Below are 24,812 nucleotides of genomic sequence, written 5' to 3'. Positions count from 1 at the left end.
TTCCTCTTGGGGCCCCTGTTGTATGCTTTCTCCAGGTCCACAAAGACACAATGCAACTCCTTCTGGCCTTCTCTATGTTTATCCATCATCACCCTCAGGGCAAACATCACATCTGTGGTGTTCATTCTTGGCATGAAACCATACTGCTGTTCACTAATCATCCCCTCACTTCTTAAACGAGCTTCCACTACTCTTTCCCATAACTTCATGCTGTGGCTCATCAATTTTATCACCCTGTAGTTACAACAGTCCTGCACATCCCCGCACATCCCCCTTATTCTTAAATATCGGTACCAGTACATTTCTTCTCCACTCCTCAGGCCTCCTCTCACTTTCCAAGATTCCATTAAACAATCTGGTTAAAAACTCCACTGCCATCTCTCCTAAAGACCTCCATGCTTCCACAGGTATGTCATCTGGACCAATGGCTTATCAATTTTTCATCCTGTTCATAGTTATCCTTACTTCCTCCTTGCTAATCCGTTGCACCTCCTGATTCACTATCTCCACATCATCCAACCTTTTCTCTCTCTCTCTCGTTCTCTTCATTTATCAGCCTCTCAAAGTACTCTTTCCATCTGCCCAACACACTTTACCCTAACCTGCTGCACATCTTTCCCAGCTTGGTCCCTCTGTCCAGCCATTCGGTACAGGTCCTTTTCTACAAGCATTCAAAATTCACATGAATTTGATAGTTCTGATAGATTTTAAAGTTGAGTCCTTTTTATTTGAAGGTTTTCATTGTTTGTGTATGTTTTATACTTAAAATGTTTTGAATTTTACTGTAGAAGTTCTAGTTATTGTGGTTCACATTATATTTTGAAAGTAGCATCAATTGTCCATCTGCCTTTCTAAGACAATCATGTTCCCAATTGTAAAGCTTAAAATTAATGGCAACTGATATGTTATGCTGGCTGATTTTTGTTTTGTCTTGTCATACACTTAGAATAAAACTTTTAAAAAAGACACAAAGAAATTTGAGATTGTGACTAAAGATTGTTTTTTGTTCCCTTCCAATAGACAGAGGCAGAGATTGGCCTCAGTTCATATCAGAAAAGGTAAGCATATACACTACATTTTTTGTTCCCTATGCTATAGAGGATATAATCATTTTTGTTGTATAAACATGTGTGTGCTGATTGATTTAGACTTGCAACTCAGCTTTCATTCCAAACAACTAAGACAGAACAAAAAGTCTTTTTGCAGTTTAAGAGTATAGTTTTAGAAACTGATTGAAATGAAGCTGTGGAAGCCACTTCACTTGCATCCTATTTTTACATTCAGTAGTGGGAGATCTTTGGCTGCAGGCTTTCCTTCCAAGTAATGTCTGCTTTATCTGGACTACTGCCTTAGAGTTCTCAGTTTCTAGCATGTTTTTTAATCTAAAAACATTTTTTTTTTCTTTTGATAAATGTTTATATGGATACAGTATGATTTGAAGTGTTACATAGGGTTGAAATGTAGTTTAGGATACATTAGTAAAATATTTAGGTCATTTAAGCTGTTGACCTATGGATGAGTACTGAGTTTACTATGACAGTAAGTAGATTACTTCCTCTTGAAGTGACTTTACAGGAAGAAGTAATATAGGAGAAAACGAAAGGCAAAATGCAAATACCAGTTTTTGCTATAAATGTATTTCTCAAACTGTTAGACCATTCTGAATAAAGAATTGAAAATGGAAAAAGGCTTGCTAATTAAACAGTGAAAGCAGCTAAGGGTGGTTTGCTAATTGTAATGTCGGATAGAGTTGAAACCTGAAGACCTGGGGGAGAATTTGGGATAGTTTTTAATGCTTTTATTGTACCAAATGAAAACAATTGTTTCTCACGTATGAACAAATTATTGGCTTTCCTTGGGAATTACATTTTCCTGATTATAAGCGAGTTTATATACTGCTTGCTTGTGTAAGTGTGTGCTGTTAAGCCTTGGTTCCTAACTTGCATTTGATGCTGCCCTTGATGATAATGCAAAGGATGAAGTGGAATTCAAAGTTCTGTTGCTGCTGATGGGTCTCTGTGTTACGTGTCACTGATATCACTGCAGTGTCCGTAAAGTCTTGAGACTTGTGTCTTTGTGCACTGTGACGCACACAATCCTCTCCAAGTGGGTATGTTGGTCTCTAGTTACACAGTAGTTTCATATATTGACTTCCTTTAAAATGTTGTATGAATGACATTTTAGAGAACTAATTAATTCCTAAATTGAATTCCTAGACCAATCGAAGGCTAAGGTATTCAAGTGTAAGGAAAGAGATACTCATATTTGCAGAGTCGTCAGTAAAATCAGCATGTGTATAGCTCTGCTTTGTCCTTTGTTCCTTCTGCATGTTTTAGAAATAAGGAAAAGGGGTTGAATTACTAGAGTAAATGGATTTTCATTCATTTACATGAAGCAAGTGATACGGTGCATAGCATTATTCAGATAGAACTGCTAAAAGCATTTACCACCAAATAAGAATTCCTATTTGATAGTGGTGATGATGCTGATGGTTTGGCATTGAATGATTATTTGCCTCCACAGGAGGGTTTGGACCTATTTGAAGCTAAGTAAACGCCGAAAATATCTTGTTTGTATTTACTTACACATTTTTATATAAATATTATATACTAGCAAAATACCCACGCTTCGCAGTGGAGATGTATTGTGTTAAAGAAGTTATGAAAAAGAAAAGGAAACATTTTAAAAATAACGTAACATGAATGTCAATGTAATTGTTTTGTGACTGTTATGAGTGTTGCTGTCATCAAGGATTTGATTATCATTATTTCATTCAATCAGGTACATATTTGGAGGATGTGTTGTGTTCAAGTTATATTCCGTGTTTGTCAACCATTGTAAATATAACAGGTTTCATTCATCGAAGTATTCACTACCCAAATCAGTACCCGTGAATCTAAGAAGTTTAACAGGCATTCCTGGTATTAAGTTGTGGATTTGCCTGCGAATATTTAGCGGCAGCGTGTCTATGAACTTAATTTAAACTTAAGCTTTACACCTTGCTTTCCTTTTGATATGTCTACAAAGGCTTGTTCAGATTGTTCCTTTCTTACTGCATCAATAAACCGCTCGTCTTCCTCTTTATCTGAGGCATCACACACTGCATGCACGGGTTTATCTTTCCCAGTCCAACAAACTTTAGCGAAGTGGTTCAATTTACCACATTTTTTACCTGGTCTTCCTTTAGCTTGACTTTTTCCACCGTGTGCTTTGTTTCCGCAGTACCTGCACTTATGAATATGCTTGTATGCGTCACACGCTTCATATTCTTTTGCTGCCTTCTTAATTATGTAATGCATTTTTTGCTCAGCGCTCTTTGGTGCTCTTGGTTTTTGTGTGTGTACTGTGTTCACAGTCGGTTCACGTGAGCTGCTCTGAGTACATGCATCGAAAATTCTCAGCTGTGGTTGTGCTATCTCATGCGATCTTGCAATGTCCACGGCTTTATTAAATGTTAGCTCAGACCCGGCACTTAAATGTTTCTCTCGCACTTTTGCTGAGTTTGTGCCAAACACTATTCTATCCCTGACCATCTCATCTTCATTTGCATAAGCACAGTCCTTCACCAGCAATTTTAACTCCGTTACAAAGTGATCAAAAGTCTTGTTTATACCTTGCGTCGTCTCACTAAACTTGTATCTCGCGAAAATCGTATTCGTCTTAGGCATGACAAACACCTCATAGCGGCAGCGTGTCTATTGGATTGCTGGTAACGGACGGCCTTATATGGGCAGGCACTCAATTACATGGGAGGCGTGGGTAGGGGGGCTGAAATATAGGCAGGCAGCCAACTACGTGGGAGGTGAGGTGATGGATGACGCAACTCCGTCTCACACGGCGACCGAGCTGCACGCTATGGCTGTATATATGTATGCAAGTAGGATTCAGTTATGATCGTTACACGTAGAATTTTGAAATGAAGCCTGCTTAACTTTTGTAAGTAGGCTGTAAGAAATGAGCTTGCCAAATTTCAGCCTTCTGCCTACACGGGAAGTTGGAGAATTAGTGATGAGTCAGTGAATCAGTCAGTCAGTCAGTGAGGGCTTTGCCTTTTATTAGTATAGACTAGCAAAACACCCGTGCTTCGCAGGAGAGAAGTAGTGTGTTAAAGAAGTAATGAAAAAGAAAAGGAAACATTTTGAAAATAACGTAACATGATTGTCAATGTAATTGTTTTGTCACTGTTATGAGTGTTGCAGTCATATATATATATATATATATAATAGTGTGTGTGTGTGTGTGTGTGTGTGTGTGTGTGTGTGTGTGTGTGTGTGTGTATGTATATATACAGTTGTGGCCAAAATTATTAGGCCCCCTTATGAAATTAGGCAACACTCCTGATTCCAATATGAAAATGACCATTAACAACAAATGTTTGTTTTTTAAAGCGTATCTGTGTCCAAAATAACAAGGTCCACTAATTGTAGTTTGGATATTTTATTGACACACTGAGTGGAAACAAGAAAGGGCAAAAATGAGACATCCAAAATTATTAGCCCCATGCCCATTAATAGTCAATACTGTACCCTTTTTGAGCCACAACGGACAACAATCTATTAGAGTAGGTCTTTACTAGATTAGCACAGGTCTCGTGAGGGATTTTGGTCCATTCCTCCATTGCAAATTGTTCTAGCTGGTCCAAATTGCGTGGTTTCCAAGCATGGACATTCACTTTGAGCACTCGCCACAGATTCTCAATGGGATTGAGGTCTGGGCTCTGTGCGGGGCACTCCAAGATCTTTGTTTTGGTATCCTTAAACTGTTGAACTAATTTTGATGTATGCTTTGGGTCATTGTCTTGTTGGAAGACCCAGCAACGACCTAAGCCTAGACTACAAGCAGATTTCTGCATATTCTCCCTCAGAATGTCAACCTAATTTTCTTTTTTCATGATGCCATGCACCCGAACAAGGCTCCCTGTGCCCGAGGCTGCAAAACAGCCCCACAGCATGATGATCCCAGCACCATGTTTAACTGTGGCAACTGTGTTCCTAGGGTTGAAGGCCTGTCCCTTTCTTCGCCAAACATAAGCAACATCCATGTGCCCAAACAGTTCCAGTTTAGTCTAATCAGACCAAAGCACAGACTTCCAAAAATCATCTTTACATTTCAAAATGTTCACGGGCAAACCTCAGTCGGGCTGTGATGTGCCGCTCTTTGAGTAAAGGGGTTCTTCTGGGACGATGGCCGTGAAGCCCACCACGGTGAAGAGCCCTCACAACTGTGTTCCTTGAAACATCAACTCCAGAAGAGGCCGGGTCAGCAACAATCATCTTGGCAGATGTCCGGGGGTTCCTTGCTGACATCTCTGACTATTTTTTTCTCTCCAGAGTTCTTGAAATCTTGCGCTTACGCCACGGCCAGGTTTGTTTCTAACAGAATTTGTGTCCTTGTACTTGGCAATGATGCAACGTACAGCAGTTCTAGACACTGTGAATCGCTTTGAAATGGCAGTGTAGCCTTGCCCCTTATCATGAGCCTCTACTATCTTCTTTCTGAGCTCCAGACTGATTTCCTTTGTCTTTGGCATGGTCAGTAACAGTAGTCCCTCTCGTGTGTTCAAGAGCCCTGTTCCTTGGGAGTCTTTTTATGCTGATTGTGTGTTGTTAGGAAGCCAATTGATTGCACATGTGTGGTTTCAAAGTTGATTGGTTAATTAGTGTAGGTGTGTTTTGAAAGCAAACATTAACATGGGGCTAATATTTTTGACCACACCATTTTTTACTATATTTGATATAAAGCAAGACTAAAAATATATTTTATATTACAAAATGTATCAAAAACTAGTAAATAGCTTCATCAAGTTTCATCAATGTTGCAAACTTTGGGAAGAAGTTTAGGAAAATGTTCCATGATTCCAGGGGGGCTAATAATTTTGGCCTCAACTATATCTATCTATCTATCTATCTATCTATATATATATATATATATATATATATATATATATATATATATATATATATATATATATATATATATATATATGTTATAGTATAACTGTGGTGTATCACACCTGAGTTCAATTTCCGTAGCCACCCCCAGGCCTGATTACTGCCACACCTGTTTCAATCAAGAAATCACTTAAATAGGAGCTGCCTGACACAGAGAAGTAGACCAAAAGCACCTCAAAAGCTAGACATCATGCCAAGATCCAAAGAAATTCAGGAACAAATGAGAACAGAAGTAATTGAGATCTATCAGTCTGGTAAAGGTTATAAAGCCATTTCTAAAGCTTTGGGACTCCAGCGAACCACAGAGAGAGCCATTATCCACAAATGGCAAAAACATGGAACAGTGGTGAACCTTCCCAGGAGTGGCCGGCCGACCAAAATTACCCCAAGAGCGCAGAGATGACTCATCCGAGAGGTCACAAAAGACCCCAGGACAACGTCTAAAGAACTGCAGGCCTCCCTTGCCTCAATTAAGGTCAGTGTTCACGACTCCACCATAAGAAAGAGACTGGGCAAAAACGGCCAGCAAAAAGAACATTAGGGCTCGTCTCAAATTTGCTAAGAAACATCTCAATGATTGCCAAGACTTTTGGGACAATAACTTGTGGACTGATGAGACAAAAGTTGAACTTTTTGGAAGGCAAATGTCCCGTTAACATCTGGAGTAAAAGGAACACAGCATTTCAGAAAAAGAACATCATACCAACAGTAAAATATGGTGGTGGTAGTGTGATGGTCTGGGGTTGTTTTGCTGCTTCAGGACCTGGAAGGCTTGCTGTGATAGATGGAACCATGATTTCTACTGTCTACCAAAAAATCCTGAAGGAGAATGTCCGGCCATCTGTTCGTCAACTCAAGCTGAAGCGATCTTGGGTGCTGCAACAGGACAATGACCCAAAACACACCAGCAAATCCACCTCTGAATGGCTGAAGAAAAACAAAATGAAGACTTTGGAGTGGCCTAGTCAAAGTTCTGACCTGAATCCAATTGAGATGCTATGGCATGACCTTAAAAAGGTGGTTCATGCTAGAAAACCCTCAAATAAAGCTGAATTACAACAATTCTGCAAAGATGAGTGGGCCAAAATTCCTCCAGAGCACTGTAAAAGATTTATTGCAAGTTATCGCAAACGCTTGATTGCAGTTATTGCTGCTAAGGGTGGCCCAACCAGTTATTAGGTTCAGGGGGCAATTACTTTTTCACACAGGGCCATGTAGGTTTGGATTTGTTTTTCTCCCTAAATAATAAAAACCATCATTCAAAAACTGCATTTTGTGTTTACTTGTGTTATATTTGACTAATGGTTAAATGTGTTTGATGATCGGAAACATTTTGTGTGACAAACATGCAAAAGAATAAGAAATCAGGAAGGGGGCAAATAGTTTTTCACACCACTGTATGTGTGTATATATATATATATATATATATATATATATATACATATATATATATACATATATATATATATACATACATACATACATACATACATACATACATACATACATACATATATATATATATATATATACATATATATATATATACATATATATATATATATATATACATATATATATATATATACATATATATATATATATATATATATATATATATATATATATACATATGTAAATTTAATGAACATCACAACCCGAAAATAAACAAAACTGTAGAGAGGCCCATGATTAAATGAACGGTAAAAAAGTAAGAGCAAAGCGACAGTGACTTAGAGGCAGGCAGGCCAGAGCACAATAGCATGGGGCTCAATGTAATGCGCGTTAAGTCGATCTAAAATGTGCGCTCAGATTCGAAAAAATTTATCTTTTCAAGTTCTATTTGGATATAAGTAGGTTCTATTTAGTCGACAGAAATATCTTTGGTAGGAATGTAAGTTGAATTTAGTCTTTACATTTCTATGGTGAAGAAAAATTTATGCAATGATGACTAACCTACCAAAGATATTTCTGTCGACTAAATAAAAATTACTTGTATTTAAAATTTAAATAGAACTTGAACAGATACGTTAGTTCATAATGCCCACGCTACACAATGTGTATGTAAGAGCAGAAGTCATCCGTTTTAACAAGCAGCGTATTGCACAGATATGAAATAGCCTGACCATTTAATTATTTAAGAATGGATAGATAAATTAAGAATTTGTACAAATGTTTTTCTGTTTTCTTCCTCAATGGATTCTGGCACGCCCAGCAACAACTGCTTGCACCCCAAAGGGTGTAAAATAAATAAATTATAAGTCACCGTCGCTTCGCTCTTACTCTTAGATTTGTTTATTTTCGGGTTGTGATGTTCATTAAATTTACGTATCATCTGGTCCATTGGCGGACCGTGCATCTCACACCTAGGCCTTCAGTACTACTCCGTCTGAATCAACCCGCCCCTCAAAAACTAATTTATGGTTATAAAAACCATCTTAATATATAGAAATACAGTATAAAGAGCCACTGCATCGCAGATAGAATCACAACATTTTATTCACCAAAAATTCGGTTTATTTGTAAACCAAATCCATCCTCCTCTCTTTCCTCAAAAACAGTTCAATCACTCGGTTAATGCTGAAAATCGAACCTGCGGCTTCTATCCAATCAATAGGTCTGAATACGGTGCCGTCGCCGTATGCCTGCTACAGGGCCGTACTGACACCAACTCAAAATCTGATTGGTTGAAGCAACAGGTTAATCGACATTTATTCTGTGTTAGAGTGCCTGCACAATGGATTGTAAAGTCCTCTCTGCCTGGTAACAAATGATGGCTGAAATGTGATTGGTTAAATGCTTTAATACGAAAATACATGCCTGGAAGCAGCACAATCATCGGAAAAGCTATGAAAGGAAGCGTCAGACTATTTGGAATTGTTTAATAAGTATTCATGGACAAAATATAATTAACATCAGTTTGTGATTCAGATATTTTTACTTATGAATATGCTAAGCACAGTCCTTGACCCGCGAATATTTACCCTATATGGGCAGGCACTCAATTACGTGGGAGGCGTGATGACGCGATATGCAACTCCGCCTCCCACGGCCATCAAGCTGCAGTCTATTACAGTATATGGATGAAAAAATAGGTTCCAGTTATGACCATTACACGTAGATTTTCGAAATGAAACCTGCCCAACTTTTGTAAGTAAGCTGTAAGGAATGAGCCTGCCAAATTTCAGCAGACCTGCACATTGTGCTGGGGGGATTTTAGCCCATTCTTCCCTGCAGAACTGCCTCAACTGTTCCATATTCTATGGTTGTCTTCTGTGTATGGCTCTCTTCAAATTATTCCACAGCATCTCAGTAGGATTGAGATCTGGGCTCTGACTGGGCCACTCCAAAAGGCAGAGTTTGTTCTTCTAAAGCCATTGTGCTGTGGGTTTGCTGCGATGTTTGGGGTCATTATCCTGTTGCATCACCCAGCCTCTTCTGAGCTTGAGTTGATGGACAGACACCCTCACATTATCCTGGAGAATGTGTTGATAAACTTGTGAATTCATTTTCCCCTCAATGATTGCAAGCTGTCCAGGCCCTGATGCAGCAAAGCAGGCCCAAATCATGATGTTCCCTCCACCATACTTTACTGTAGGGATGATGTTTTGATGTTGATATGCAGTGCCCTTTTTACGCCAAATTAAGTTCTGCTTGTTCCTCCCAAATAGTTCAATTTTGGTTTCATCACTCCACAAAACATTTTCCCAGTACCGTTGTGGAGTGTCCAAGTGCTCTTTCGCAAACTTCAGGCCTTCAGCAATGTTGTTTTTTTGATAGCAGTGGCTTCCTTCTTTGTGCCCTGCCATGAACTCCTTTCTTGTTCAATGTTTTGCGTATAGGTGACTTATGAACAGAGATGTTAGCCAGTTCTAATGTCTTCTTCAAATCCATTGCTGTCACTCTAGGGTTCTTTACCTCATTGCTGACTTTGCGTTGTGCTCTTGGGGTCATAGACAACTTACCAACAATAAACTGATGAATATCTAAAATCTTTGAGATGACTTTGTAACCTTTTCCAGCCTTATCTAGATTAACAATTCTTGATCGTAGCTCTTCAGACAGCTCTTTTGCGTGAGGCATGATTCCCATCTGGATATGCTTCTTGTCAAAAGCTCAAACTTTGTAGTGTTTTTCATCAATCAAAGTAATTCTAGGTCACACCTCTGAACTCATTTCATTAAATTGACTTCAGGTGTGCTAAATTCTAACTGCAATGATCTTTTTAAAAAGTCATTAGCTTAGGGTTCACTTGCTTTTTCCAACTTTCATTTTCACAGTTTGAATGATTTATTCAATATGGTCAAATAATCTTTGAAAATCTGTTTCTCTTGTTATAGGAGACTGTGTTTGCTCATTATTGTGACTGACATGAAGATACAACCATGTTTTATATGGGAATTAGACATAAATATAGATAATTCCTAGGGGTTTACATACTTTGACTGTACAGTATGTATAGCTCAATAGACAAACTAAGATGAAAAAAATGTAAACTTGACATTGGCAAATAGTGGTAAGTGTTCAAGTGACAAATGACATTAAAATAATGCACAGAAATAACAGCATTTTAAGTGACCGGAGATTCGGAATCTACATGTTTAAACAATCTTGTTTGTATTCAGGAATCCAACAGCCCTGATAAGTCAGCCTGTTATGTATTACTAGCAAAATACCTCTGCGAGGGAAAATATACCAATAATTATTTCTTAATGATCTCTTTGTATGCCACGTTGTCAGTTCAGCCCTCCGGTTGTAATATTACCAAGCTGTGCGCTGAGCTTACTCTTGAGCATGCAACATACAGTTGGCCATGTGAACAGTAATCTTGTTTCAAATTTCACAGCTTGGATTGCTGCTGTCATAATCAGTTTGAGTTTCATGGTTTGTTTCAATTACGACAGTATTTGAAGGACTTGTGTTGAAGAGACATTCGGCATCTGTCAAGCGTTGTAAGTATACAACCGGTTTCATCAATAACTTCACATCCAGCTTTTCAGAGTTTAAACATTCATAAACATCAAAGTGTCCACTACTGAAATCCTCACCTGTCAATCTAAGATGTTTAAGAGGCATTGGCGGTTGTCCAAAGGTGTAAAATATTTGGCCATTTCTGTACACTTGAAAGCGACAACCGAACAATTCAGCGGCAGCCATCAACTCGCATGCAGATGCATAGATGAAGGGCTTAAGCATTTCACTCTTCTAGTGCTCCTGTGTAGTATAATTATCTCCTGTACCGTCATCAGTCCACACCTTGAACCTGTCCCAGTAATTCAATACATAAGACACAATGTTCCTCCGGATATCAAGAGTGAGCCTGATATGGCGGTGCAATATGTAAAATAGAATGGAAAAGGTAGGTGCCATCTCCGAGCATGGAAACCACTCGGTAAGTGACAGTTCTTTGATCAATTGGAGATCACCTAGATAGACATGTTAAAGGGGGTAGGGTTGGAATTATAAAGGAAATGGGTACCTAAACAATGTAAAGTAAGTCTAAAATACCCACACAATAATTATAATTGCAATAAATGAACAATAAAACAGAGGAGAAGCCGTGGATTAAATAAAAAGGCTGTAGTTATCAGCAGGGAGATGTGAATCCCGTGGCGAAGCAAGGAAGGGAATGTAGAGACTGGAGCGACGGACGGCCTAATATAGAAAGGCAGCCAACAACGTGGGAGGCGTTGGGATGGGGGACCCAACACCGCCTCACACGGTGAGCGAGCTGCAGGCTATTGACGTATATATGTATGTAAGTAGGATTCAGTTAGCGTTGGGAACCCGTGTACCAAATTTCTTGAAGATGGGCCCATAAGTAACAAAGACCGTTGAAAATTTCAATATGGCGGCCGACAGTGGCATCATACCACCGAAATAAGTACATACATTGGTTTCGGTTAGTGCAGGGAAGCCGCCTACCAAATTTCGTGAAGATGGAGCCATAAATAAAGTTCAACATGGCGGACGTTGTCGACCATTATGACCGTTACGCACAGAATTTCAAAATGAAACCTGCTTAACTTTTGTAAGTAAGCTGTAAGGAATGAGCCTGCCAAATTTCAGCCTTCTAACTACACGGGAAGTTGGATAATTAGTGACATTGGAAACTTCAATATGGCGGCCGACAGTGGCATCATACCACTGAAATAAGTACTGCATACATCGGTTTAGGTTAGCGCAGGGAAGCCACCTACCAAATTTCGTGAAGATGGGGCCATAAATAAGAAAGTTCAACATGGTGGACGTTGTCGACCGTTATGACTGTTAAGTGTAGAATTTCGAAATGAAACCTGCTTAACTTTTGTAAGTAAGCTGTAAGGAATAAGCCTGCCAAATCTCAGCCTTCTGCCTACACGGGAAGTTGGAGAATTAGTGATTAGTCAGTGAGTGAGTGAGTCAGTGAGGGCTTTGCCTTTTATTAGTATAGATTAGAGGCAGTTGAGTAGTCTGGGCCTGAGGGAAGAAACTCCAAGTAAGTTTGTCTGTCTTACACTGAATACTGCAGTAGCATTTCCCTGAGGGCAAATTGATTGAACAGTGCACAGGCTGGATGGGTGGAGTCTCTGACTATCTTGGTGGCTGTCCTAAGGCAGCATGACAAGTATAGATGTAGAGTGGGGAATGTAAATTAATTATCTGATATAATAAATACATTTTATGTAATTCATTATGTTTTGTGTAATATCTTGAGGCATGTCTTTGCAGTTTTATTTTTCTAAAATAGTTGGATCTGTCAGTGCTTTTCCAATTTTTGGCTGTTTGTACCTTTTTTTTTTTTTTTTAATACCTAAAGATAATGTAAAAATGGCTCTGCGTGTCATTATTGAAAAATACAACTTCTGATGAAAAAATAGCATATACAGGGAGTGCAGAATTATTAGGCAAGTTGTATTTTTGAGGATTAATTTTAATATGGAACAAACACAGTGCTATCAGTCAATCCAAAATGTTAATAAACCTGAAACTTGAATGTTTCACAACGGAAATGTGAGTGTGAACATCATCAGGGGAATACATATGTGCACAATTATTAGGCAACTATTAGTGTGCAGATTTATTATGCAACTAAAGGAAAAATGAAAATTTTCCCATCTCACTTGTTTATTTTCATCTGTTATAGTGAGAATAATAAACAAACACCTCAAAATTTACAAATAAACATCTCTGACATTTCAAAAAAAATCAAATCAATCAATCAATGACCAATATAGCCACCCTTCTTTCCAATAACAGTCATAAGCCTTTCCATTCATGGAGTCTGTCAGTTTCTTGATCTGTTGACGATCAGCTTTTTGTGGAGCAGTGACTACAGCCTCCCAGACACTCTTCAGAGAGGTGTATTGTTTTTCTCCCCGTAAATCTAGCGTTTAAGAAATGCCCACAAGTTCTCGATAGGGTTTAGGTCAGATGAGGAAGGGGGGCCATGTCATTATTCCTTCATCTTTAAGGCCTTTACTGGCTGGCCACGTGGTGGAGAACTTCGATGCAAGTGATGGAGCATTGGCCTGCATAAAAATCATGGTCTTTTTCCTGTATCACTGTTTGAAGAAAGTGTCTTCGAAAAACTGGCAGTAGGTTTGGGAGTTGATTTTGAGTTCATCTTCAATGCAAAAGGTCCAACTAGCTCATCTTTAAAAATACCAGCTCATACCAGTACCCCACCTCCACGTTGGAGTGGAGCTCTGTGCCCATTACTGATCCACAGGTCCATCCATCTGGTCCATCAAGAGTCACTCTCATCTCATCGGTCCATAAAACCTTTGAAAAAAATCTGTCTTCAGATATTTCTTGGCCCAGTTTTGACGTTTCAACTTATGTTTCTTGTTCAGTGGTGGTTGGGTTTCAGCCCTCCTTACCTTGGCCATGTCTTTGAGCACTGAACACCTTGTACTTCTGGGCACTCCAGGTAGGTTGCAGCTCTGGAATATGAAAGTACTGGAGGATAATGGGTTCCTGGTAGCTTCACGTTTGATTCTTCTCAAATCTTTGGCAGCTAATTTATGCTTTTGTTCTCAACACGTTTCTTGCGACCCTGTTGACTATTTGCAACAAAATGTTTGATGGTTCTGTGATCACACACCAATATCTTAGCAATTCCAAAAGTGCTGCATCCCTCTGAAAGACTTTTTACAATTTTTGACTTTTCAGAGTCAGTTAAATCTCTTTTTTGGCCCATTTTGCCTGAGGAAAACTAGCTGCCTAATAATTCTGCACACCTTGATATAGGGTGTTGATCTCCTTAGGCCACACCCTCCCTCATTACACAAATACACATCACCTGACGTGCTTAAATCCAATAAGCATTCAAGTTAATACAGCTTGGAGTTGGAATATACGCATTAAAAATGATGATATGGTCAAAATACTCACTTGCCTAATTGTGCACACAGTGTAACTCTTGGTGTAAAATTCCAAACTGATGCAATAAATAGGCGTGTAGGAGTGTTAAAGGTATTATGCAAATTTGGTCTTTGAATCCAATATATGTACATAGGTTAAGTTTTTATGTTTTAGCGTAGAAGTTTAAGTTTGACTAAAGAACACAATTTCTGATTATTTTGCTTTGCTTCAGAACATAAATTTGGACAAGAGGTATACTTTCCAAATTTATTTACCATGCTCATTGAACCTCTCACAATCTACTTTTGAAAATAGTCATACAATTTTGGAGATTGAACAAGAAATTCTTGAACAACACATTCTGTTTTTATGGAGATGGATGGCCATGATCCTTTGTTATTGATACATACTAATCACTGCTGCATTTATGTAATCTGTTGAAGAAATTTTATAGGACTTCAAATTTCAAGTTTAATGTTAGTGGCCTTCCATGTCACTCAAAATTTGCTCAGTTTAATTCATAATTACACAGTGATTTAAAGACCCCTCTAAGTTACATTTTTAGCATGTTATTAGGTGGTAATATTTTCATCTCATATTGGCTAAGAGAATAACATTGTTAAAGTGAATTTTTTTTTTTTTTTTGCCCTCATAGTTTTCCCCTCAAGTGAGTAAAAAATGTATACACTAAAATACATTTATCTAAACATCACTTATGTTGTCATCCAGCAAATCAGATTCTATCTCTAATCAGTTTAATATTTCTGTGTGTTTAGAAGATGAAAGGATGGTTTAAAGTTACTTAACTATATGTGCAGGATTCATGGGAAAGTGTAGAAATTTCAGTTTAGTGTAACTATCCTCAGTGAAAATTTATTTTATCTACCACTTAGATATTTTTCAATCTACATCAAGAAGATTGTGCCAAACACATTTTCTTTAACCAATAAGAATTTGATATTGGCTTATTGCCTGTTATCAAACACAATAAAAGTAAACATTGTTTTTAACTTTCATAAAAACATTGACTTGGCATGAATAAAATTCTAATGCATGTATCTTTCTTTCTGACTTGCATTCTTTTTTGGTTTACAATATATGTGTAACCTAATATGTTCCTAATGTATTTTGAAACACTTGCTGTCAATCTGGTGTTGCTAAACAAGTTTAAGATTCTGTATTTTTACATTCTTTGTTTTTATTTTTTCCAGCACATCCTTACACCAGGTAAACTGCCGGCCAATTAGATTTGAACCACCAATGCTGGATTTCAGTGAACAGTAAGTAGAGTCATGAACATTGTTTAAGTATTAAGTGCCTTGAAATAACTAAAAACAAGTGTGAATTAATATTTCAATTTCACAGCTGTAGTTAAATCATCTTTCACCTATCATTTTAAATCCAAGGATGTTTAAATCCTGAGAATGCAGTTTTAATTTTTTTAAGCATGCAATATGCTATGAATTAGGTATTTCAAGTCTTAAGTCATCACTCATGCACCCGTATAAATGGACAGTCAAGGTGACAATTGCAACACTCAGAAGTGGCAAGTGATGATAGTTTCTAAAAGAGGTTTTGAATTTATACATCAATTCTTTGGCAGTTCCATGGTATTCCGACTTAATACTTTGAGAAACTAGGTGTAATTTAGGTGTTGCAGGCAGTCGGTAGACAACTGTAGCCATGTTTATTACAGCCAGAAGATGAATGTGAACCTCCATTTCTTTTCTGAGACTCTGTGTAGCACGGGATTATAAAATGATTAATCTTCCTACCATTTCAGTTTCTTGAGTCAAATATCTGACATCAGTTATGTTAAAACATTTACTGTACATCTCTTAGCTGATTGTTCACATTATCATTCCTTCTAAGCATATGTGAATTGTGTTTTTATTTCTAAACTAGCTCCATAATAGATGCGATTTTTGCAATTTCACACGGAAATGTATTAAGTTCTTATCTGTAATTATTAAACATAATTTGTCTAGCTCTGTTCATTTTGACCTTGCTCAGTAATGTTCCATCACCTGGCACGTTTAGTGTAATAGCAACTGTACCAGTCAGTAAAGATTTGGTAATATTAAGAATGAGTGCTGCCACCGTACTGAGTAAGCGTTTCACATTTTTTTACACAATTGGGTGTAAGGGATAGGTAATAGGATTCAATTGAGAAGTTAATGTTATGATGTTCTTTTGCTAAGTTAAATATTGTAAAGCAGCATATACAAGGAAGAAGTTTTGAAACCTCAGGTCTTAATTGTACTATAAATTTTATCACTGGCAGTGCAGAAGTTTGTTGGAATTTTGAAAGGAAGTTCATATTTTCCATTTGTCAAATTAACAACCGTTCTAAACAATCTACAGGTGTTACTTGTTTTTATCCACAATAGTGTTTTTTTTTCCTCAGTGACCTTTAACACTGTCTGTCCACGATGATGGTAGAACTTGTAACTTTTTTTGTTCTCGATCAGTGTTGTAGCTTTTATAATAAGAGCACCAGTGATCTCATTAAACCAGTGTTTCTTTGTGTTCTCACCACTTTTGTTTTGAGTGGGACTAGCCTGAGGCCTCTTTAAGGGATGTATAGTTATATGTCAACTCATCAGTATTCTCCATAATTTTAAGTTTCTTGCAATATACCGTTGCAATCTAGACTTTGCATAGCTTTTGCCTCTCTCTGAATGATTAGTACCCAGGAATAAAATAGTAATCAGGGATAAAAAATAAGATCATTAAAAAAGGCTTATTAGATTATTATCCTTACCAAGGAATGTAAAATATTCATATATTGTGTTATTGCCAAGGTCTAATTGATGGTCCCAGTTTTTCAGCAATGTTATTAGAAGGTTAATTCCATTTACTAACCTCACACTCCTCTTTTTCCTCTTGGAAAGCCTATATCTAGGTCCAGTCTGGTGAAGTCTACTGCCTTAAAGGCATGTGATGCACTCGATCCAATCATTGCCAACATATTGTAAAGTGACACTGAAATATTGGTTTATTGACATTCTTGATCAGATCTGTTCTGGCTGCAAAATGTCAAACTGATTTTTAGCTCCATAGATATTTTCACAGCATTATTATTTAAATTAAGTCATTTTTTTTAATTAAGTCACAGTAGTTTAAGGGAAATACACAGTGACTAGTGCTACTCCCTGACAGTAAGGAGACCAGGGTTTGCATTCATGGAGCTTACTGCATGGAGTTTGCATGTTCTTTCTACTGTATGTCTATATGGAATTTCTCCAGGTGCCCTGGTGTTCTCCCACGGTCCACAGTCATGCAGGTTTAGGAAAATTAGTGTTGACTCGTGTTTTCATCGTGAAAATTACTTGTGCCCTATCCGAGGATTATTTCTGCTGTGCACCTGATGATTGCTGGGTTAGGATCCAGTTTCCCCATGACCGTGATCTAGATAAGCAGGTTAAGAAAATGGATGGATGGATGGATGGATACTTTCTTGGATATACACCACATCTCCTTAAAACCTCTCTGTTCCACTGTAGCCACAGAGACCATGTTTTGCTGTAAAATTATGTAATATGAAATTGTTAATCATCTCATTCCATCTTCATGGATCTTCTGTTTATTGGCCGAAATTATCAAATACATGTATTTAGGGGAATCACTACAGCCTTAAATGCTGTTGTCATTGTCTGTATTTTGCCATGTATACTTTATGGCCAAAGGTTTGTGGACACATGACCATCACACCTATGTGAGCTTGTTGTACATCCCATCCTAAAACCATGGGTGCTAATATAGAGTTACTAACTCATAAGGTAACTCTATCCAAAAGGTGTTGAGAAGGATTGAGATTGTGGCTTTGTGCAGGGCACCAAACTCCTCACATCAGGTCTTTATGAACCTAGCTTTGTATACAGGTGCACAGTCCTTCTAGAACAGAACAGGGCTTTCCCCATACTGTTACCACAAAGATGGAAGCACAGAATTGTTGACATGTGCTTTTGTGCTTTAACATTAACAGTACCTTTCTCTGGAACCAATCGCCCTAGCCCAGACCCTGAAAACCAGCCCTAGACCATTATCCTGTCTTCAACCTTCCTTTACAATAAGCACTATGCAGTTCATAAGGTATGTTCTTATGGAATCCACTAAACCTATATTTGTCCATTAGACTGCCAGATAGTGAAGCACACACAATTCATCACTCTAAAGATTGTTTTCACTCCTTCAGTATAATGTCGGCATGCTTTACTCCACTTCTACCATAGTTTGGCATTGCCCATTGTAATCTTAGGCTTTTTGTGTAAAGCTACTCTGCCATCGACTCTCATCTTAGAAAACTCCCAGTGCACAGTTCATGCACAGATGTTGCTTGCTGAGGCAATTTGGAAATCTTTTTTTACAGTAATCCCTCGTTTATCGCGGGAGATAGGTTCCAAGGCCGGCCGCATTAACTGAATTTCCGCGAAGTAGGGACACCATATTTATTTAATTATTTAACATGTATTTGGACGTTTTTATACCCTCCCTGTACTGTTTACAACCCACCCTTTACTCTATTAATAACAGGGACCTACCTAACATTTCCTGGGGCACCTCTTCCATGGTTTCCGAAGTTGTATCCGTAGTAGTAGTAGGAACTGGCTCTTTTTTGCGAGGCTGCAAAAACATTGTGATCGGCAGTTGCTGCTGCTTCTTTTTCCGGTTGAAGAGCAGCTTGTAGGCGGTCATGACGTCGTTGACTTTGTTGCAAAATTGGACTGATCGCCACAGCCGTGAATGTTCTCCCTTCCATCAACATATCCAGAAGTTTCACCTTCTCAGCGATCGTCATCATTCTTCGTTGTTGTTTAGGCTCAGCACCAGCCTTGGAAGAAGGAGCATGTTTGGGAGCCATTGCAGGGGGTGAAAATTGAAGTGAAGTTCAACACAAAGAAACCACAAAAAAATCACACACAGTACAGTGTAAAGTAAACCGCTCGGCGAGAAAGCTTGAAGTGAAATGGCCGCGACAGAGAGACAAGGGGAGATGCTGTGGGATCTGGGCATCAGTCAAAGCACCAATCACAGGCCCGATTAGAAAGCGGGAAGCTGTGATTTGTCGTCTCCCTCCCATGTACCTATCACAGCCCGTGCTACAACGCACTTAGTCACCGAACTTGTTTTGTTGTTCTTAGACTAGGAAATACTACTACTATATTTAAAAACCTGCGAAGTCATGAATCTGTGAAAAGTGAACCGCAAAGTATCGAGGGATTACTGTCTTTTTTAATTTTTATTTTTAATGTGCCATGCAACTCTCTGCGAATCTGCTCTATGTGGTTGTCGGCTTCATGGCTCAGCTGTTGTTGCTCCCAGATGCTTTCTCTTCACAGTAATAGTAATTGCAGTTGAACTGGGTAGTTCTAGCAAAAAAGAAATTTCATATACTGACTTGTGGCAAAGGTGGTAGCCTATGATGATGGCATATTTAAAGTCGCTGAGCTCTTCAGAACAACTCCAATCCTACTGCCAGGGTTTGTCTTTGGAAGTTGCATAGCTATAAGCTTGATTTAACACACCTTTTACAACTAAAACACCTGAGTTCAATAATTTTGTTCAGTGCCCATGTACTTTTGGGCATAAAGTATATCATTCTATTTTACATTTTGTGGCTGAAATTGTCTTCCTACAGAGTTTGCAATTGACTTCTCTTAATGGTCTATGCTGCATCCTTCTTAGATGCCATATCATCTTCATGTGGACCTGAGTTATCTCTTTCATGCCTGCGAATCCTCCAGAGTACAAGCCCATCAAGTTGTCACGACTGGCACACTGCTTTTGTTTTGAATGAAGATGAAAGGCAGGATGAGATAGAAGGGTATGACAGGATGTGTTGACTGAATGCTGTAGGTTTTTAAATGCTATTTATTTTATTTGGAAAGAAAACATTATAACGGATCACAACTCAGTCATACAAATGAAAATTACATAGGAAGTATACAGGTGCTGGTCAAAAAATTAGAATATCATGACAATGTTGATTTATTTTAGTAATTCCATTCAAAAAGTGAAACTTGTATATTAGATTCATTCATTACACACAGACTGATGTGTTTCAAATGTTTATTTCTTTTAACTTTGATGATTATAACTGACAACTAATGAAAGTTCCAAATTCAGTATCTCGGAAAATTAGAATATCAATTATGACCAATGCAAAAAAAGGATTTTTAGAAATGTTGGCCAACTAAAAGGTATGAACATGAAAAGTATGAGCATGTACAGCACTCAATATTTAGTTGGGGCTCCTTTGGCCTGGATTACTGCAGCAATGCGGCGTGGCATGGAGTCAATCAGTCTGTGGCACTGCTCAGGTGTTATGAGAGCCCATGTTGCTCTGATAGTGGCCTTCAGCTCTTCTGAATTGTTGGGTCAGGCATATTTCATCTTCCTCTTCACAATACCCCATAGATTTTCTATGGGGTTAAGGTCAGGCTAGTTTGCTGGCCAATCAAGAACAGGGATACCATGGTCCTTAAACCAGGTACTGGTAGCTTTTGCAGTTTGTGCAGGTCCTGTTGGAAAATGAAATCTGCATCTCCATAAAGTTCGTCAGCAGCAGGAAGCATGAAGTGCTCTAAAACTTCCTGGTAGACGGCTGCGTTGACCTTGGACCTCAGAAAAACAATGGACCAACACCAGCAGATGACATGGCACCCCCAACCATCACTGACTGTGGAAACTTTACACTGGACCTCAAGCAACGTGGATTCTGTGCCTCTCCTCTCTTCCTCCAGACTCTGGGACCTTGATTTCCAAAGCAAATGCAAAATTTACTTTCATCAGAGAACATAACTTAGGACCACTCAGCAGCAGTCCAGTCCTTTTTGTCTAGCCCAGGCGAGATGCTTCTGACGCTGTCTCTTGTTCAAGAGTGGCTTGATACAAGGAATGCGACAGCTGAAACCCATGTCTTGCATACGTCTGTGCGTGGTGGTTCTTGAAGCACTGACTCCAGCTGCAGTCCACTCTTTTCACAATATTCTAATTTTCCGAGATACTGAATTTGGGTCTTTCATTAGTTGTCAGTTATAATCATCAAAATTAAAAGAAATAAACATTTGAAATACATCAGTCTGTGTGTAATGAATGAATCTAATATACAAGTTTCACTTTTTGAATGGAATTACTGAAATAAATCAACTTTGTCATCATAATCTAATTTTATGACCAGTACCTGTATAAGTATGTTTCAAAAGCAAACCTTGAAACTCCGCCTTCAACCCTCCCCCAAACAAGAGGGCCTCTTCTAAAAAGGCCTTTTTATATAGGATTGCACATCAAGTAAACTACAGTGGAGGCCATGCATGCTTACTTTATCATTACATTAATGGTTTCTTAAGAAATCCTGAATAGGTTCTAATTAGGAGAATGTTTTGGTTTTTTTTTTTTTTTTTCCCCTCCAATTTCAGGTAATGTAGAACATTCCTACTATGTTATATAGGCTGGATTTATAAAACAAGTCATCACGCAAGTTGTGTGGTTTTCTATAACACGTTTTTATCCTATTTGATGTTGCTCCAGATATTGCTGTTAAGACTTTAGGGTTGATTTTAAACCCAAGACTATCCAAGATGTATAAACATTTTTTTCCCCCAAAATGGTTCAATGGCAGGACATTCCTCAAACAGGTGACCTAATGATGCAGGCACTTGATGACATCACTTTTTTGTTTTGTTATTGCTTTGAGTACATTTTATACAAGTAATGTGTGACTGATTATCAAATGAATATCGGAAGCAGTAGATAAGTCACTGAGGAAAGAGCAAACAGGTTTTTGGAAAGGGAGAAGCTATACTGACCAGAACTTTGCTTAACACAACATCTTTGAGCTGTGCACAGAGTGGTAGAGACAACTGTACATCACTTTTGTTGATTTTTAAAAAAGCCTTTGACAGTGTTCACAGAGAGTGTCTTTGGCATGTCTTGAGACCCTTTGGAATTCCGCAGCATTTGATGAAGCTTATTAAAAGTTTCTATGTCAACCTCTACTGCAGTGTGGGCTACAGTGACTAGCATTTTGAAGTGAAAACTGGGGTGTGGCAAGGATGCATAATGTTTGCTACAGTGTTCTGTCATGCCATTGACTGGATTATGCGGCAGACCAATAGTGACCTATCCCTTGAGGCACTGGATGGACACCTTTCACAACACTTTAAGATCTAGACTTTACAGACGATATCGAATGCTGTTACATACACACCGCCACATGCAGGAGAAGACAAGACCGCCTGAGCACCTTTGCTAATGTGTTAGGGCTGAAGGTAAACTGGAAAAAGATGGATAATGTTCCTAAACACCGAGAATCCAGTGCCTGTGAAGTTTAATGGGCAGGAGTTGCCGATCACATATGTTCACTTATCACAGCCATGTAGTCAGAATAGAGGTAGGTGCTGGAGTTTGTCTTCAGAGCAGGCTCAGTAAGGAAAGAAATGCCTTCAGAACTATAAACTGTGTATGTGTATAGTATTCACACCAAACTGTACCTCTACCAGAGTTGTCTTGTCGGTACTGCTGTATGGATCCGAGCTTTGGAGAGTAGTGGGAAGCAATGCCAAACTTTCATCCTTTCACACATGTTTCAGAAGTATATGCTGCATCTTTTGACCACAGAATGTTACCAACCAGGAACTCCTTACCCAGTGCCACCAAGCTGACATGAACACCATTCCAATAACAAGCCAATGGAGGTTGATAGGCTAGGTGTTGAAGCAGGATGCAGATTCCATCACCAAAACTGCTCTACACTTGACACCAGAAGGCAGAACAAGAAGCAGTGTGCCCAGTAACAACATGGCAGCATACAGTTGACCTGGAGAGCTGTGGAGAAATTGGCCAAGATAGAAGACAAGGGTGGATGAACTTTGTTGCTGCCTTAAGTGCCGATGAGCACGATGGGCATTCCTGACTGATATGTGATTTGATGAACAATTTTTAGGTGAAATAGGGCATGCTGGGCACAGTTTGAATTAGACCAGTGGTTTTCAAGTTCAAGTTTTCAAGTATTCTTTGTTCTATAAAATCATTGCTGTCTGCTTAATTATGTAAACAGTCTTTGATTTACACAAGGTACAGTGGAATATAATACATATATGATAATTAAGAACCAAAAAAGCAATTATTTTATGGCAGGTTATTCTGTCTGAAACCACTTAGAAAAATATACTTAAAATATATTTGGGTTATTAGAAGAAAAGTAAAACTTTTTTATTTATTTATATATATACTAGCAAAATACCCGCGCTTCGCAGCGAAGTAGTGTGTTAAAGAAGTTATGAAAAAGAAAAGGAAACCTTTTTAAAAATAATGTAACACGATTGTCGATGTAATTGTTTTGTGACTTATGAGTGTTGCTGTCATCAAGGATTTGATTATCATTATTTCTTTCAATCAGGTTTATATTTGGAGGATATGTTGTGTTCAAGTTATATTCCATGTTTGTCAACCGTTGTAAAGATAACCGGTTTCATTCATCGAAGTGTTCACTACCCAAATCGGCACTTGTGAATCTAAGATGTTTAACAGGTATTCCCGGTATTGAGTTGTGGATTCGCCTGCGAATATTTAGCAGTAGCGCGTCTATGAACTTAATTTAAACTTAAGCTTTACACCTTGCTTTCCTATTGATATGTCTACAAAGGCTTGTTCAGATTCAGAGGGTTGTTCCTTTCTTACTGAATCAATAAACAGCTCATCCTCCACTTTATCTGAGACATCACACACTGCATGCACGGGTTTACCTTTCCCAGTCCTGCAAAGGCAGTTCACGTGAGCAGCTCGGAGTACATGCATCGAAGGTTCTCGGGTGTGCTTGTGCTATGTCGAGCGATCTTGCAATGTCCACAGCTTTATTTAATGTTCGCTAAGACCCAGCACTTAAAAGTTTTTTTCAAACCTTAGCTGAGTTTGTGCCAAACACTAGTCTATCCCTGACCATCTCATCTTCGTTTGCATAAGCACAGTCCTTAACCCATGATTCTTTTGCGGCACCGGGTCTATTGGATAGCTGCTGATGGACGGCCTTATATGGGCAGGCATTCAATTACGTGGGAGGCGTGATGATAAGGGACGCAACTCCGCCTCACACGGCAACTGAGCTGTAGGCTATGGCCGTATATATGTACGTAAATAGGTTCCAGTTATGACTGTTATGCGTAGAATTTCGAAATGAAACCTGCCTAACTTTTCTAAGTAAGCTATAAGGAATGAGCCTGCCAAATTTCAGCCTTCTACCTACAGGGGAAGTTGGAGAATTAGTGATCAGTCAGTCTATCTATCTAGCTATCTAGCTATCTATCTATCTAGCTATCTAGCTATCTATCTATCTAGCTATCTAGCTATCTATCTATCTAGCTATCTATCTATCTAGCTAGCTAGCTAGCTAGCTACACACACATATACATATACACTAGCAAAATACCCGCGCTTAGCAGCGGAGAAGTAGTGTGTTAAAGAAGTTATGAAAAAGAAAAGCAAACATTTTAAAAATAACGTAAGATGATTGTT

General features: G+C 38.5%; 1 protein-coding gene across 1 annotated transcript in view; it reads left to right on the top strand.

Annotated features, from left to right (window-relative positions):
- The window catches only part of tmem131 (transmembrane protein 131), a 199,055-nt gene that overhangs the window by 59,091 nt on the left and 115,152 nt on the right, over positions 1-24,812 (top strand). Inside the window, exons 3-4 of the mRNA XM_039744684.1 lie at positions 1,021-1,058; positions 15,509-15,577. Coding sequence (XP_039600618.1) covers positions 1,021-1,058; positions 15,509-15,577 — 107 coding nt within the window. The remainder of the gene's footprint in view (positions 1-1,020; positions 1,059-15,508; positions 15,578-24,812) is intronic.

This window comes from Polypterus senegalus, chromosome 2 (genome assembly GCF_016835505.1).
Source record: "Polypterus senegalus isolate Bchr_013 chromosome 2, ASM1683550v1, whole genome shotgun sequence".
NCBI lineage: Eukaryota > Metazoa > Chordata > Cladistia > Polypteriformes > Polypteridae > Polypterus > Polypterus senegalus.
The sequence above is the reverse complement of the archived record's forward strand: the minus strand, read 5'-3'. Positions and strand labels throughout refer to the sequence as shown.